The sequence below is a fragment of the Simochromis diagramma genome, unplaced genomic scaffold (assembly GCF_900408965.1).
Source record: "Simochromis diagramma unplaced genomic scaffold, fSimDia1.1 OVJJ01000402.1, whole genome shotgun sequence".
Taxonomy (NCBI): domain Eukaryota; kingdom Metazoa; phylum Chordata; class Actinopteri; order Cichliformes; family Cichlidae; genus Simochromis; species Simochromis diagramma.
The window spans coordinates 4,020,488-4,038,320 of record NW_024386972.1 but is presented as its reverse complement, the minus strand read 5'-3'; the positions used below and the strand labels follow the sequence as shown (position 1 = coordinate 4,038,320).

The 17,833-nt window shown below is 37.9% G+C and overlaps 2 protein-coding genes across 7 annotated transcripts; one reads left to right on the top strand and one right to left on the bottom strand.

Moving 5' to 3' along the window:
- Window positions 1-1,010: 1,010 nt before the first annotated feature.
- fbxl15 (F-box and leucine-rich repeat protein 15) lies at window positions 1,011-14,421 on the bottom strand. 6 transcript variants are annotated; one of them, XR_005696900.1, is made up of 6 exons: window positions 14,241-14,421; window positions 13,745-13,907; window positions 13,152-13,654; window positions 10,573-10,759; window positions 9,037-9,124; window positions 1,011-6,755 (listed from the first exon to the last, which is right to left on the bottom strand). XR_005696900.1 is itself a non-coding variant. In XM_040039191.1 (5 exons), the coding sequence occupies exons 1-4, from the start codon at window positions 14,264-14,266 to the stop codon at window positions 12,839-12,841; spliced, it is 882 nt and encodes a 293-aa protein (XP_039895125.1). In that variant the 5' UTR covers window positions 14,267-14,416; the 3' UTR covers window positions 11,739-12,697; window positions 12,825-12,838. The 6 variants fall into 6 exon arrangements, 3 of the variants coding, with proteins under 3 accessions (XP_039895128.1, XP_039895125.1, XP_039895127.1); XR_005696899.1 differs by having other exon boundaries at window positions 9,037-10,759; XR_005696898.1 differs by having other exon boundaries at window positions 1,011-9,124.
- A 1,015-nt stretch (window positions 14,422-15,436) lies between these two features.
- Window positions 15,437-17,232, top strand: gpx9 (glutathione peroxidase 9). The gene is made up of 5 exons (XM_040039107.1): window positions 15,437-15,781; window positions 15,871-15,964; window positions 16,475-16,605; window positions 16,750-16,880; window positions 16,958-17,232. Exons 2-5 carry the CDS (start codon window positions 15,892-15,894, stop codon window positions 17,013-17,015), a joined length of 393 nt encoding a protein of 130 aa, XP_039895041.1. The 5' UTR covers window positions 15,437-15,781; window positions 15,871-15,891; the 3' UTR covers window positions 17,016-17,232.
- Window positions 17,233-17,833: the final 601 nt, after the last annotated feature.

Sequence of the window (17,833 nt, the reverse complement as noted above, 5' to 3'; positions counted from 1 at the left end):
TTTAGTTATCAACAGGTTTTTTTATTTCTAGAATATTTATGCTTCTTGTTGCAGGTGGTCTAATAAAATTGTTAAGCACTGTAACTTTGTCTGTTATTATCTGTTATTATTATTGTTACATAATCTCATAAGAGATTATGTCAGTAGCACACTAGGCACACACTAGGTGATTTCAGATCACAGAGTATGTGTTGTCTTACAAACAGCCCGATTCTGTTACAGCAAGAGACGTCACATGTAACAAATTTTGTTGGCGCTGTACCAAATTTTTGGATTTCCTGAAGAAAAAAACTAAGGCAGCTGAGCAAAAAAAAAAATAACTGAAACCACCTAATGCATATGCTCTGGTGTAGAAAGCACAAGGCAAACGTTTTTTGTATCTTGAACTCTGCAACCACAGACCATCAGAGGCAGTGACTCCCAGCCACGTTAACAAACTCACGGGTGATGCAAGGGGGGTCAAGATGACCTAAATCCTTGTTTGTGAGGCTGGCTGGTCAGAACTGAGGAGGGGAACACTGCTGGAGGCACTCAGAAGACAAGCCTCGACATAGTCCAGGTCATGCCTGAGTGACCCGACTAGCCCCAGATTTACACACTGTACACACCCCAGCATCTGGGCCAACAGGGAGCTGCGCATGCACGTGCGCGCGCACACACACACACACACGGACCCAACACACTGATACACATGCAGACTGTAGACGTGTAGAGAGGACAGGGACTCACCATTGGGAAATCTATACAGCTTATAATTGGGGGAGGCTACAGAAGGAAGAAAAGAACCATAACAAATCTACACAAGGGTGCATGAGGCTAAATAGACTTGAATGTCTAAAAGTAGACTCAAAAACTGGAGTGATTTCAGGAGAGGGTAAATATATATTTGAAGGCGGGTTATCAAAATGATCTAAATATATCCAATCCATCAAATGTGACACTTACATTGTCTCCAATCTTTTTCTTGGCATTGCTTCTCAGCTTGTTATAAATCCATTTTCTTAATTGTCATACAAAGAAAAAAGTAGCAAAAGTAACTAGTTATAGGTATATAGTGCAACATTTTAAATGAAGACTATGAGACAGTTAAATATCCCTCACCTGAAGACTCAAAGACTTCATTTACAGTCCTTAAACTGTACCACAGTGATTTCTGTGTCAGAGGATTTGTCACCGCTGCTGTGAGGTCTTCCTGCTTTTGAAAACACACAATGGGGGAAAAATTAAATCCCTGGAGGAGGATTTAGGCACTTATATAACTCCCCAATTATAAAGTTTTTTTTTTTCTTTACGAAGCCTCAGTGCCCTCCCTTCTGTTTATATGACTCACAAATATCTAATACTGAACTGTGTATAATGCCAGTATGCCCACATGACTGCAGAAAAGGCTCTTTCGCTTTCTGCCCGACTGAGTCAGGCATAATGGGAGCCTTGAAAAGCTGCAAGCTTAAACCAGCACAGTCTTGACAAAGCCTTGGTGGCTTGCTGGGAGGCTGTGCATCCTAGGAAGTTGCCAAAAAACTAATTTTCAAGAGCACTCAGCATGGTCTTAAAGCTATCTAATGGAACCACACCCCTACTGGACGTTAAATACTTCACTCCTGCATGGGCAATTTGCTGACAATGATGAAGGAAATCACCATGTCGGCTATTAACATTTAAAAGAAAAAAACATAAGAAGCAATGCAAATAACAGTGTCTATTTTAACACCTCTAACAAATGCTACATGACCAAAAGTATGTGGACATCTTAATATTACACTGAGATCCATCCATTCCTTTTCCTCTGCTTATCCAATTCATGATTGTGGTGGTCTAGAGCCTATCCTAGCTGTCACTCGGTGAGGGACATGGTGCACCCTGGACAGATCACCAGTGTGGAAGAGGGCTGATATTAAACCCATATTTGATTGGTAAACTTGTTAAACTTGGATTAAGAAGATTTTGGAAACAGGCTGCAGATGTTTTCTCTTACTAAGCTACAAGGGTTTCAGCAAGGTCTGTTACTGATGTCTGGCTCTTAGTCAATGTCCCAGTTCAGCCTGAAAATTTATCATCTCAGTCTCTGGTTTTACACTATCTAACACAACATAGTGTCAGTTTTGTAACTTTTGCTCTTTATCTGAGTCAGAAAGAATTACAAAGCAGGTTATGATAAATCAGTGGCTACTATATGAGCCCGCACTGTTTCTCAGTTTATCAGTCAGATCCACCCATCGTTTGTCCAGTTTCAAAACACCCAGACTAAAAAGGCCAAAACACTCAGCTTGAAGCTCCATGATGGGACTTCACTTGCTACTTAAGGCTCTAATACAACATCCTAATGTGATTTAACCAAAGAGGGTTATCATGTTAGATTGTTTTTCATATATATTAGGATACATGAAGTGGTTATTGCATCTTATTATGTCTTGTATTTCACTCAAAAAAGTATTTTTAGAGTGATTGCAAAAAGCAGCTTGTTTCTGAATCGAGTTCAATTTATGTCTAGACATATACAAAGCTTACTGAGAAACATCCCTATTACCCACAAGCCCACCTCACCCCCACCGAAAAAAATGAAGAAAAGGAAAGCCCTGAACAGTGAAAATGAAGGTTCAATTCTGCTGGTCACTCCGAATATGGATGTATGTCGCTACAGTTACAGGCAGAAACAAAGCTAATACAATCAAGTTAGAGTCAGAAATAATCCCAGCCTAAATAAAACCATCAAATAAAACCTTGAAAATTAAAATCATCTTGTCCGCAGATAGAGCTCAGTTGACGAAATTCACACATGATCTAAACTTTTGTTCGACGCAGGCCTGGTCAATGTGATTCATGTGTGAGCATATTGTCAAAGAAGAATATTTAGTATTTTTCTTCCTTTTTTTAAGGACTTACTTTTTGATAAACCACAGTAACACTAAGTCATCGAGCAGTCCAGGCCCCCTCTCAACCTTCAACCTGCTGGCTCAAACCTCCCTTTGCCCTCTTCTTATATTTCAAGCCACCTTGATGTACCTGTTTTCTTGTCTGTGGGTGGTCCGGCTGGTACTAAAACAAATTCCCTTCCCCCCACGCTGGCAGATCTCAGCATAGAGTACCTGTTTATCCGATTTCAGGAAACGGCTAAAGCTGCCTGCTTGTTGTGCAGTTTATGTCTCTGGTATGAGAGGCAGGAACGGATCAAGGGTGGGCACATGGGTGGAGGGGATCATTCAGCAAAAAAAGTCCCCTGGCCAGGCCTCTGGACCACCTAACCTGTGGCTTCTATTCCTGACCCTATAATGTGTGTGTGGGAGGGGGGATATTACCGTTTCGCAGACAGTGCTTCCCCATATTCCCTGACCCCACAGAGACATTACAGTGGGCAAATATAAAGCAGGGCTTCATGAAGCCTGAGCTTATCTGGGCTCTAAAAGTATGTGAGACATGCCTGGGAACAAAAGGCCGTCTCTCAGCCTGGGAGCAGGCCAAGGGGATCTCTTTCAGCAGCCACAGATTGCCCTGTGTTTTCTTAATTGACAGACCCAGGCCACATTTGATAGAAATGACATGCAGCTGGCAGGCAGTCCTGGCCGTCCAGGTAGACCACCTTTCAGCAGGAAAATTGTCCTCAATCTACTTCATAAAGATGTTCGATGGAGGTCTCTCAGGCTGCGTCCTAAACATATTGTGCTGTGGTAGGTTCACCTCTCTGTGGCTTACACCTGCGTGGGAAAACTTGGTTGCTTCAGAAAGTGGGGTCAAATTCCTGTCTGCATGTACTCCACTAATGGGCTCGGGGGCAAAATATTAAAAAGCATGTAAAAGTCAATTTTTTAATTATAAAGTGACCAACAGTGGCAGCGATTGTCTATTCTTATTCTAAACATCCACATTTTTAAAAATCCTTTTTACTCTATTACATGCATGTTTACTACATAACCAGATTCATTCAACTGTATATGTCATGTTATAGCTACTTTTGCCACATAAATTCAAACTGTCTAATCTATACTTTGCTTTGTTTTAGTTTGTATCGTCCCATCCTACTTTAGCATCCCAAGACGTTTTATTCCGCATTATTTGTTTTTGTTATTACTTGCACTTTGTGGATCCTAAACAACATTTTGTTGGACGGTTGTGTAGTAAAGCTACTTCTTACTGCAACTAAATGCTGGATTACAGTGGATGTATGAGAATACTTGAAGCTAAATGTTCCCCTTTTTCCAGTCTAAGGAAAGCATGTCCTCAGCTGGCCAGAAACAGTAGTGCACCCTTTCCCTTTTTTAGACCTGTCAGTCAAGCTTTAAGGATGGAGCTGTTCTTTAGCTTTGTTTTCATATTTAACTTTCAACTTATACTAACAGGTCAAGCAATTTTTGAGCTATTTTGTTGGGAATTTTGGGGGAGGAAACTTATTATTCTTCAAAATGAACATAAAAAACATCCGGCAAAGACATAAGTCTTGCACTTCTAAATAAATTAATTTCATAGTATGAAAATTGACTTTTAAGGGATGAAACATTCTTCTTAAAAGGTACAGTACTTACTTGATTAACTTAATTATTATTATTACTTAATTATTTACTTGCTTCTTGATATTATCTTACAGTCTTATTATTTATTACTTGTAAAATATTAGTTGTGTCTCTTTGATTCACTGTTTTTGCCACCTATTTGGTCAGGATCAGTCATAAAAAAATACATTTTTAAATCTCAGTGATGCTTTCCTGGTGAAATATAGGTTATAAAAAAAGATTCATCATTAAACTACAATCTCATAAGTACAGTACATAATACAGTATTTACCTAAACCTAAACAATCCATATTTATGCAGTGAAATATTATGAGATAAAGTCGACACGGGTATCGTCCTTTTAATTGTATAAGGATCCCAGAAGTCTAAACCTAGATTTTTCATCCAGTTGTGGAAGGTTTTCTCCATGAGGTTTCATTGTAATTGGTTGTGTTAATTGCTGGTTGTCGGACTTGGAATTTAATGAGTATGGTTATTTTTTATTGTAGACAGGTGAGTGAGTGGTTTCATTTAATGTCTGACTGATGTCTTCTTTTGTTCTCTGGGCTTTCTTGAAAATTAAATTTACCTTAGCAAGACTAGCAGTTTAAAAGTTCAAAACACGCACCGATATTTTTAGTCTGTGTATGCGTATTATACATTCACATCAACAGATGGAGTTAAATAGACCTCAACAGTTCTGAAAACTGCAACCACAGTGATATGCCAGTAATGGCTAAACGACAAACAGAAAATGTCACAATGTCTTTGTCGCCGCACATATTGTCAAAATCTCCTGTGTACATTTAGAAGCTGGGAACCCCAAACTCCTGTACTCCACTGAGAATAAAACTGAGCCATATGGCCTCCATGTCTCAAGCCCCCATGATCCACCCAGGCTGATTTCCCATCCGGTGTAGAAAAAAGGATTTCAGGGTGCCAAACAGTGTTGGTCCCCCGTGGATATTATTGGGCCATGGAAGATAAGGAACTACCCATCCCAGACAGCCAGTTTCCATCAGCAGATAAGAGCTGAACCTCCACTGATGCACTACAGGCCTGGTGCGCTGTGACTTTAATCTTACAGCATTCATCCAGTATTTTCTTAGCAGCTCATTATGAATATTGTTTGCAAATCAATCTATTAATAGTGTTTATATAAAAAAAAAATTCCTATCCTCTTTTACTACTTGAAGCCATATTCTTTCATTTATTAATGACACGCTGTCTTCACTTAAATATTAGACTAGAAAAGTTTAAGTATTTTATGTTCAAATTCAGTTGCTAAAGAGATTTTTACAGCTAAACTTTAATACTTTAAAACTATTAAAAAATATATATTGGCATTTATAATCATATCAACTAGATAATTTTGTGTTAAAGCAATTTATTGCCTTGTCCAAGAGTAATTGTTTTCGTCAATCCTAGATGACAACAATATCTCCTCATCTTAAATTAGATACTTTAAGGACAGAGATATGAAAACCTAATCTCCTTTCTAGCATACGTTTCCTTCATTCCTACTCTTGGATTTTTATTTATTTTTTTAAATCTAAGAGGCCCGACAAAGGGAATTTTTAGGAGAGATGGGTCACAACTTCCCTCCCCTACTCCTACAGATGCTGGTTGGTTAATGAAGTAACAACAAATTGGGCCGCACACTAATTTGGAGTGGCGTTTCTTGGCCCCTCTTGGCCCATAGAGATGTGTTTCATTTTCTTTTATCAGTGATTCAGTCATGTGGATTTACGCATGGACGCCTCTGTCTCCCCTGATCGCTGTGCTAATGGAAACTTCGTTAATGTCATTAATCTACGGGCCGAGGCATGTACTAAACACATATTTTGCTGTTTGTGCTCCATTTGTCAAATAATGCTAAGAGCCTCCTTTATAGAGAATGAAGCAAGGCAAGAGAAATGAGACAGAGGATGCAAGCACTGTGAGATGCCATGGTGATATTTTGCTCTCTTTTTTAAAAAAAAAATAGTCCATGTAGCATTAATCTAATTATTCCTTCCAACGTGTTGACAATATCAAGCTACAAATTATCATATTCACTCAATTCTGTACAAATTACACACACGCTGGTGGTCTGCACAATTCAAATCTCTAACCTTTGTGAAGTGTATTTAAGTTACCTTTTTAAAGTCAGATCTTTGTCTCCCTCCACAAGAAAAGATGAGCGAGCCTCCAGCATCTTTCAGCGTCCACTAGGCATAACAAGATGTGACCTGTGATTACGCCAGAATGCTGAACTCTGATCTCTGTTGCCTGAAGGACATAAATTCAACACAGTTTCTTACAATTTAGCAGCTCAGATTAGTCAGAGGGCAAAATGCTCCTGCCAAGATGAATCCTCATCATGCATACTGTATTCTCTATTAGGTAAATCAGTGTGTTTATAGTGCAGCCAAATTGAGCGAAGCTTTAAAAAAAAGGCCTCAGTCCAAAGAGAGGGATAGGTGGGATGAATATCACATGTAAAGCCCAAGAAGTGGCTTTCTTATCGGTTAGATTTAGCTGATAGTGTGCAGGAAAGTAGTGAACTTCATATATATAAATAAAGAAGAAGAAGAAGAAAGAACAAACATACTGACAATGTCAGGTTCACTGTTTCTGAGCACATGTGGGCTTTGATGAGTGGTTATAAAGCTGAATTTGAGCTCAGATGGAAGAGTTGTTGGGTTAAGTCAGATGAACTTGACTGGTAGGTTGCACGAATTACCAATCAGAAAGACAAAGCCTGCAACAAAGATCCCTTACAACATTTACAGTATTTAGTTACAGCAGAGGTCACTGATACAACTAATATTTATTCTCATTATCTGTTATATTTAGATTTTATACTCATTTACTATTTATTTACTGTTTCAGTGTTAATAGTAGTTCCCATGTTTGATCAGTTTCTCCAACCACACAACAAAAAATTTTACATTTGCATTGTATGAAGCAAAACAATTTGCACATTTTTTAGCTGGACTATAACAAATATAATTAATCTAGTGCAAAACTGTTGTCCTTAAAATCTAAATCTAAACTATATATAGTTTGCCACAATCACTAATTTTACAACACAGCACCACAAATGCTGACTGTATAAATCTAATCCCAAACACTAACAGCCCACATTCTCCAGGCAAGTAGTAAATCGCTGTGAGTCACGCTCGCCGGGATGCTCTATTCATTGAAGAAAATGGCAAAAATGTCTTAATGAAGAGATAAACTATGTGAGTTCTAACTAGCTGACCATGTGCTTCCTGTCCAGTCTGCAGCAAGGAGTGCAGCAATTAAGCAGATGCTAATGGGTCTGACAGGTCTGAGTCCAAGGAAAGCTTCAAATGTCGCTTCAATTGGATGGTGCACTGAAGACGTCTTGTGTGGCACCGTCATTCACTCCGCTCAAAGGCTGAAAATTCAACAGTGCCTAGCTTGATTCTCCACACTACAGTCTTTTTTTTTTTTCATTAGTCTCACATCCATGCCACACATATGAACTCTGAAGACCTGGTGATTTCATCGGGATGTTTCACAAGTACATCAACACCTTCAAACTCTTCCTAAAATGAGCCGCGCAGATTCTAACATACATGTTTATTCATGCTGAATTTTTAAATCCAACATTATTTCCTGCTTGGTTGATCGACATTTTGATGGCTACGCTCACAAAGGCACTTTAATGTTGTCATTAGTTATGCTTCTCTGGTGGCCAAAAGATGGATCCTTAAGTCCCAGGATCCAATAAGGTTGTATATGAATGGTTGGAGGAGATAAACTACATCAAATAAATGAAAGAAGACGAAGGGAAAAGGCCTGTTAATTAAAAATATGAAAATGAACAAAATCTCTGACACAGTATTGGTCCCATCTGAACAGCTACAGTAATTCTCTCTTCACCTCATATGAACTTCATTTAATTAACAGAGGGCTGAAAAGTATCCTAAACCAATTTCTGATTTCTTGAGCAGGATCTGGTTTTCATTCACGCTGCAGATGAAAATAATATTCTGCATTCAAGTAAATAACTACAAATATTCCTGGATACATTTAAATGAACTTTTATTACTCAGTTGACTGATGCTGTGAGTGGATTTTTTCACTTGTTCTTCCCAATTCATACGTGATTTAGCTTAAGTATTTAACTCAATGCTTTGGGGATAGAGCACAAATGGGAAACATTAGTATAATGTCAACAGACGCATGCATAAAAGTACAGTGTAAAACATTGTGAATTCATAGAGTAAATGTCTGTTACAGGCTAATGAGGCTCAAATTGCAATAACAGTGATATTGTTTCTTTTACAAACATTAATTTAAAGAACAATTAATTAAGTAACTCAACTTTTTACAGACATAATCTGTTGTTTTAAAACTTGTTTTACTTTCTAGGATTGCTGATTTGTATACATATTTACTTGTTTTTAATCACTCCTTACAGTGAGCATTTAGAATTTGGGTAATGTTCATGCCACTAGATGTATGTGTAGAAGGATGGATGTGTGTTGCTACAGTAGTGAATTCTTTTTTTTATTTTTTCTGAGTGATACTTCCTTACCAGGAAATCGTTTGCACCAAGGATATGATTGTCTCCAGATCCTTCAGCAAAAGGAAAACAAAGACTGGATCTTTGTCATTTTAATGCACTGTAAAAACAAGACAATCAATAAAAATTGTATACTGTGGCTAATTTGTCTGTTTGCAGAAGGAAGCAAATAATAAGAATCTGGATTATTGTAAATGAATGGTTCCTATCATTTCTGTCAGTGTCAGAGAAAACATAAGGATGAAAGTAATTCCTGATTATACTAGTATGAAAGCGGGATTAGTTTGTGTTTCCAGATTTCCCTTACACAGAAAAATCAGAGACAAATATAAGAGAAGATGACAGCTTTAATTGGTCTGTTCCAGTGAAAACATCTTGACATGGCACAGTTGGAACGGCACAGGTGTAAATAATACAATTAATGGTGACTGGATTGCGTTTAGCTGCTTCACTTTCAGGTTAAAGGGATTTTGTATGGCGGCTTCCGACAAAGTCAAGATCAAATAATGGAAACGGAGAAGTCCTGAAAGTGCATTTCAAATATGCAAAAGCAGGTGTGACTTCAAAATTTGGCTTAATTAGTTAGTCCCTGGCAATATTAGAGATCAATTTGAATATTTAGAATCAGATTCAGGGTGAAAAGATTGCAGTGCTCAGTCTGACAGACTCGAATCTATCTCCTGGGCCCAAGTTTTTTTTATTATGTGGCTATTAAAACTTTTAATAACTATCTAAACTGGCACTGGCCATCTACACATGATTTTGTTTTGCAAAATGAAATAAACCATAACTAGAGATTCTGAGAACTGAGCCATCAATAATACCTGTACATCTATATGTATTCTGCAATAGCATTTAATAATGTCTGCTGTGAGGAAGGCCTCTGTTTAATCCTTGTTAGTTAATCAGCTGCCACAGCAAATATAAATGAAACTCAGGTATTCTAGTAACAGGTAAGTTACTATGTCAGCAAGGACTTTAAAAGCAGCCAGAGATTAAAGATGGATTTATTCTTTGTATTAATAAGTACAATATATTAGCCAATGCCAAAGGCTAAAACTGCAGCATAATGAACCAACTTCACTCCTGTGCCTTGGTATAAAATGATCAGTTGCTATTGATCAATAATTTAGACAAGTGCCAGATTATTGACAGGAAGACAAAATATGTTTGGCTGCCTATGTTTGAAAAATCCCCCCACACACTCAATCATTAGAACTGAAATTGCTCCGCGGTATATGATATCGCAGCAATGTTTCTTTCCCCCCCTACAGATCAATGCTAATTGAGGTCCTACATGATGAATGTAGTCTGAAATGTTTTTAACCCACTGACTGCTGAGCAGCAACAAACATAAACAACTGCTGGGCTAAGTTAAGGCTGAAGGTGGGTATTTTGTCCTATTTGCATATATCAGGATGCTTCATCTGTTCTGCAGGAGAAGTAGTCTTAACTCAAAATCTTGCTGAAAGAAATTCTCTCTCTGTTTGCCTAAATCTGGATGTTTACACCACCATATGCAACATGAATTGAAATTTCAAGATTTACCTTATAACTAATGACACAGTGAAGCCTCCGCTGAGGGACAGCGATACAATATGATGATCAGCACAGCCAACAGAAGGATGCCGGTCGATCCCTGAAGCCCTTCAAAAGCAACTCTCTTGGTGCAAATTCAGCTTGTGGACAGCACACAGCAGATGGGGTAAACCATGCCATCAAGTGGAAAATAGACCTGTTGTGTTGTCACGGAGACAAGATACAAGATACAACAGTCTGCCAATTGGACCACCAGAGGAAACTGTAAGGGGGATTTTTAACAAGTAGCAGTAGCAACAATATGAAGCCTTTATTCTTAACTTTATATTCACTGAGTCAAAGAGCCTGTTTCGGTTTAAGACAGACTTACCTGTCAAACACAGTTTCCGCTAAATTTGAAAAAGATAGAACTGGTGTTTTTCCTGTACTATTGATGCTGTAGTGGGAAATTTAACACCATGCGCTTTTTCTCTCATTTCATGTTCTGTAGTGTAAAAGTCAAGCAAAGAGGATTAAACTGACAAATATCCTGACTCACTGCTGCCACCTTGTGCCGGTGAAGGGAAGAGGCAAAGCCCCGGTTTATCCAAGCCACTTTGCAGTCATAAAATTTTGTAGCGATGCCATTCACAGTACGGAATAACATATGATCGATCACCATTGCCATCTGACATCTGTCATTCATTTGGCTGACCAGCAGCAAAAGCCTGCATGCATTCATTGGTCAGCATATTTATGTCTAACTGCCTGATCAATGTTTCATAAGCACTTACTTTTTAAGTATGTTTTTTTTTATTATCATACTTTCTATATATATATATATATATATATATATATATATATATATATATATATATATATATATATATATATATATATATATATATATATTTATATATATATATATATATGAGCTCATCTACACTGATTTGAAAAAAATACATAAATAAAATAAAATGTGGCCTGGGCATTTCCCCTTTGTCTTAGACAAGTTTTCTTTATGTTATTTTAGCTTCTGATCCCACAAAATGTAATTCAGATAGTTTCAGCTCACTTTATTTAATATAATTATAAATTATTCACATCAGTGGCAGGAAAGCAGCACTTTTTCCTTACATTTAAAGAAGGAAAAAACTAAACTATTCGAGTACTATCCTGATTTCTTTTCTTTTTTCATAAAAAGAAGCACTTGCACCAAACAGGTATTTTCAAATTTATAGGAGGCGGTAAGGGCGTAAACAGACAACTCCATCACAGCAAAGTCAAGTGTCATTTTTGGCAGTATTTCACAATTTAATAGTACTTCCATAATTCATAGGCCAACAACATGTCAACAGGTCATTTTTACAAAAGCCATTTAAGGGACTTAATGGGAAATAGTCATAATAAATTCTTATACTTATTCAAAAGCTATGTATTTATTAATATTATGAATTAAAGGGGAACTTCACCCACATCACAGAAAAAAAAAAAAAAGATTCTACTCATTACACTGTACATGTAACCATGCAATTCATCTCAGCTTTCACTGGGAAACTGTTGACAGCAGTGAGATTTTACAGATGATCCTGAGGAGCCAGGATCATTTCTGGAAGACGTTAAGTAAGCACCGGAAACAAAACTGCATCCACTTTCCTTGTTTGTTGGTGGCAGCAGAAGACGCAGAAGTGGAGATAATAAAATCGGAATAAACAAAACAAATATTTACACAATTAAGTGGAAAGTGCGAGTATGTTTTTTTTGTGCGATTTGGTTGAAATGAACCTTTAAGCTGGCACACACATGCAAAATGAGATGTTTAATTGAACTCAAACATTTTTTTTAAATGTTTCCAAATGAAACATAAGGTGACAGGTTGGTAAAAAAAAAGAAAAATTCCACTGTACCTTGTTTATACATTATACCCATCACACCAAATGATTAAGTAATAGTGCAGTGGTTTCTTTTGTACACGAGGCAGCAGTTCTTAAAAGTACATGGCTAACTTTACTGATGATATTTTCAAGTCCTTCTTAAACATGTATCATTAATCACATTCCACAAAAGCTTGAGTGCAACACATTCGTGTGTTCTTTAACTTTCTCAGAGCAACACATGCCCATGTGATGCAGATGAAAGTGAGATATGAAGACACCTGTAACACAATAACAGGTTGAAATCAGTCAGTCTTATCTGTTGTTATTATATTTATATAAGTTATATAAAGATGATTGGAAGGTGTATATATATATAATTGTGTATATAAGGCCGATTGTATCTACCTTCTATCAACTTGTTATATCTGGAGATTGATGAATGGTGCAAATCCTAGCACATCCTGCAGAAGTACAAGTGCCCTCTGTAAGGGCGGCTCAACATCAATCACTACATTGCGCTTCCGTAAAGGATCGAGGCTAGACTCTGTCACATTGTGGCAGTGATTCACCTTCAGCGACTGCAGCTTTGGGCAATACTCTGCAAGAGTCCTGTGAGCACAGCATGCAGAAGATTTTATGGAAGGGTGAACAAGTGAGCTAGTTGATAACAAAGCGTGGGAAGGAACAGCTCAAAGTCAGTTAGACTACTCTTTAAAATAAGATATCGCATACCTGATGGACTGGTTCCTGACCCGCAGGCAACCTGTCAGGTCCAGCTGCTCCAGACCCCTGCAGTTCTTGGCCACCTCCTCCACTGACTCATCGGTGATGTTGGCATTGACTGCCAGCGATAGAGACCTCAAATTTGAACACTTCTTGGCCAGGTAGCAGATGGCATCGTCCTTCAGCTGGCGACAGGCGGTGAGGTCGATGGACTGCAGCCCCCCGCAGTGGTCAGCCAGGCTGCGCAGGGACAGGCTGTCCACCCATTCGCAGTGTGCCAGGCCAAGGTGTTGCAGGTGCATGCAGCTCAAGGACACAGCCACCAGGGAGTGGCGGGTGAGACATGCACACCCGCTCATGTCCACCCTTTGCAGATGTTGGTTCTGGCCAATAACTGGCAGCAGTTCCTTATCGGACACCCAGTCTGAACAATTCTGCAGTGACAAATTCTGCAGAACTTTATTGTCTTTTAACATGGAGCAAAATGCTTCCCTGGGAATGCATGGTGAGGTCTGTAAATATGACATAAGAAGAAAGAGGGCAGCCTCCTTTATGAGCATGTAATGCAGCTGGAAATCACGTCATTTCTTATCAGCACTTACCGGGGACAGATGAAAGGTCCTGCAGTTGGATAGGTACACCTTAATGAGGTTGTGGAACTGCTTGCTCACCCTCTGGAGGCTGACAAGGTGTTGCAGCGGTAAATAGCACAAAATATGTGGAACAAGTACATCCTCCCAGGGCAAGTCCAAAAGATGGCATCTGCTGAGGAGCAAACCTTGTTACAGATGAACTTTGATACTTCGGCGTGCTGATGCAAAGCAGTTTAACGGAATTATAAACACCGTTACATTTCAGCAAGCGCTTTGACAGGGAGACAGAACAACAGCAATTAACATTAGCAATAGATAACGATATGGCAGCTTTGTCAAGGAGATGGGTAGTTTATAGAACGTTAGCAGCAATCAATAAATGGGAGCAGCCATCTACATTTCAGCGACTTGGAAGCTATCGCTGTTAGCCGCGAAGCTAGCATGCCGGGGCCACGAATCCAGACCGTTTTATACGCAAAAGAAATCCCCTCTGAAAAGCACTTACGTTCGCATCTTAGCTTCTTCATCCATTATGAACCCGTTATGTTACAGTACGTTTCCACGAACATATCATTCTTCCCATGGATGACAAAATAAAATAGTTTCCTTTAGCATCTTCTAAAGCAATCAAGGTGTAACCTAAGCCTGATGGTGCATTAACGGACAATCAGAAGGATATAGATCAAAATAACAAGAGGCTCACCAAGTGTCGCCGAGTGATGTAAATTTACACGTCAAAGAAGGAAGTAGTAACTTACGGGGGAAACATTCAAACTCTTATAGCAACTTAGAGCTATTGCTTTTCTATGAATTTCTATTTGATTTTTAATTCATTCGTTTAATGAATCTAAAGAGACCCAGTTCTGCACGGTTGCGCTGTGTTGTTAACTAAAGTTACAACTAAAACATCATCCTATCAGAGACTGTATTTTTTAAACGTATTTACAGTGTGCTGCACTAGAATGCCCGAGAATTAACATCTTAGCTTTGATATAGTCGTGGCTTTGTGGTTTACAGGGAGAACTTGAACTCAGCAGTTGTAATTTTCCGGGTTGACGTCAATGGTAATATTCAAAACAATTTATAGATTGATTTGCCATAACTGTAATAAATGAAAACTTGTTATTGATTTTTAAAGATCTCTGGATCTTCTTACAATCAAATATTTAGCTTATTTCATGCGCATTTCTTAAAAATATTATATTGATTTTTTCCCCAGTTTAATACAGTACCTCGAAGTAAGTTACAAAGTAACATTTATGAAGAGATTATCAACAAAAGAAAAATAATGTACTCACTTTAAACACAAAAGAAATAACTTCCATCTTGTAATTGTACAACTCTATACAAATTTGAATTTGAAACAAATCCATGCACAAAAAACTATATCTAAAACCTGTCCCGGCACAGAATGTAGAACTAGTTGTTGAAAAAGTTGTTGAAAAAGTACAAATAAAAGTAATAGATCAATTCAGCCATGAGAACTTGCGCACCCCTGTTAATTTTAACCCTGTTACCATATCATACAATAATCAAAAAATTTTTTGTTAGCCCACAAGGGCTTACTTTATTAGCTTTGTTGTAGTTTGAAATATCATATGCATACTGTTTTTAAGCAAAGATTTTCAGATAATTACTGCTAAAAGCAAAGATCCATATTTATGTTTAATATGTACTTTTCTGGTTGCAGTTGGCTGCCTATTACTTTTTACAACCACATGTTTGGTATACAAGTGTTGAACAATTAGCCATGTTGACTGCTCACCTCTGGCCAGAAGAACAATGAAGTCAGTCATGCTGAACAATTGCTGACCCATGAGTTATGTTTCAGTGGATGAGACGAGCCAACAGGCTAGTTGAGTGAATACTCACTCTTGACCGACTGCAGTCACATAGACAAGCTAAAGAACAAGCATGGCAAATAAATCAGTCTATGATTTCTCTGCTGAGACCCTGGATGGACAGCCGGTTCCACTCAGTAACTACAGAGGTAAAGTGCTTCTCATCGTCAACGTTGCAACATTCTGAGGGTCAACAATAGAGGAGGTAATATTCTGCAAGAGTTGACTGATTACTGTCAGACCACATTAACTCGTTATATTGAAGGCGATTGATTTTATGCCTTGTTCTCCCAGTACCACCGACTGAATGCACTCATGGAAATGTTTGGCCACCTCAATTTCACTGTCTTAGGATTCCCCTGCAACCAGTTTGGTCTCCAATCACCTGGTAAGGTGGATAATAGGGACCTGTATTGTTCTGTTATGGGAGCTTTGCATGCCACACTTCAAAACAAACCAGATTTTTTTTTATCTTTAATTTCTGATTGATTGCCCCTCGCAAACAGAAGGTTTGAACAGCATGAGACTCTGCAGAGCTTGTTCTTGAAATGATGATATTAAGGACAGTCGCTGTCTTTCATACGATACAGAGCACACAATAGAATTTAAAAAAACTTTGTAAAAGTTTTATTTAAAACAACGGCCATATTAACTTGAAGCAATGAGCAACTATACTACTACTATTATCCATCATTGTAACGATATAGAAGTTAAAAGTCTGCTTATAATGCATTAATCTATTTGTACTTAAGGAATCTAAAAACTCTTTCCACCATATACAAGCTCTATTAGATGCACTGTGGATACTTTAATTAACAAGTTCTTTTAAAGACAAGGTTTTGAATACACACGTGCAAAAAACAGAAGTATTAACTTTTTTTTACGCTTGTCTGTGCAGAGGTGAATCATGAAATGCTCAATATTTTGAAGTATGTCAGACCTGGTGGGGGCTTTGTGCCAAAGTTTCCTGTCTTCAGCAAGATTGAGGTGAATGGTTTAAACGAAGATCCTCTTTTCACCTTTCTGAAGGTACATTGCGTTTTATTGAAGGCTGGAAGTTATAAGTTCACTGAATGGATTTATTACCCATATAGTTTATTTTTTTCCTATCAGCGCTGCAGGTGCTTAACCCTGAAAAACTCAGATACCATGTCATTCCCTGTTTCACCACAGGAATCTTTGCCATTTGTCAACCCTGTTATTGGAGACATAAAGAAATTCTACTGGTCTCCGATCAAAGTCAATGACATTCGCTGGAATTTTGAGAAGTTTCTCATAACTGCAAATGGCATGCCCTTCAAAAGGTAAAGCCATAGACCATGAGTTAAACCCTTCATGTGATTTCAATTTTACTAAGTTCAGCATTTTCCCTTTGCTACAGGTATGAACTTCACTGTCCCATTGTGCAAGTGGAAAAAGACATAGCAGAACTTCTCTGATGGATTTTTTCAATATGTCGCTGGTGGCAGAGTGACGATCCCCCAGTAAATGCACAAGTGCACCTGAGCTGGATCTGATGGGAAGAGGAACGTGTCTTGGAGCTTCAGTGCATTCACTTTGAGAACAAGTTCCCTTCTGCCACTTAATGCGTTTTCATGTCACTGCCACGTTATTCTTTAATGTGATGGTGTCTGCTATTAAAAAAACAGATGTAAATAAAACACTATATGAAAAATATGCACATGGTTATTGTTACTTTAGTTTGCCAATAGAATTTCAGTATTATTTCTACATTTAACATATATTACATTACTAGACTGTCAATACAGATGAATCACTGTATAGAATTTATTAAAACTGCGATAGATAAGCGACTTATCCAGGTGGTACCCACTTTTCACCCTATGACTGCTGGAAAATGGAAATGGATGAATGGATGGAGTTTTATTCTTTGTTGTTATGACTCCCCCACTTTTTTTATTTGATGGAACTTCTAATACTCAAAAACTACACTGGTTTTGGGAGGTCTAAAAACAAATAGTTTGAATCTAGCTTAGTACGTTTTAAATTGTATTAAATCTTCATATATGTTTTTATGTATAAAACAGTTTTAATCCGGTAATGACCAGAGAAAACAATATTCTTTATCATTGGTGTAGAATAATGAACTAACATAAAATTAAAATACTTAAAACTGTGTATAAATATAGTGTTTTAATATATGTGCTGAAGCACTTTGCATCAGTGGTATTAGTGTGTTACTTTTCAAGTGCACTGGGAGTATTTAACGGTTATTTACCTTTATTTACAAATTGTG

Coding starts and splice junctions, on each gene's coding strand:
- fbxl15 (XM_040039191.1), bottom strand. CDS start 14,266: ATGGATGAAGAAGCTAAGATGCGAAC. Junction 13,908..14,240: donor GAAGAAGCTAAGATGCGAAC/GTAAGTGCTTTT, acceptor TTTGCTCCTCAG/CAGATGCCATCTTTTGGACT. Junction 13,029..13,151: donor GTCAGGAACCAGTCCATCAG/GTATGCGATATC, acceptor CTGTGCTCACAG/GACTCTTGCAGAGTATTGCC.
- gpx9 (XM_040039107.1), top strand. CDS start 15,892: ATGGAAATGTTTGGCCACCTCAATTTCACTGTCTTAGGATTCCCCTGC. Junction 16,606..16,749: donor CTCTTTTCACCTTTCTGAAG/GTACATTGCGTT, acceptor GTTTCACCACAG/GAATCTTTGCCATTTGTCAA. Junction 16,881..16,957: donor AATGGCATGCCCTTCAAAAG/GTAAAGCCATAG, acceptor CCTTTGCTACAG/GTATGAACTTCACTGTCCCA.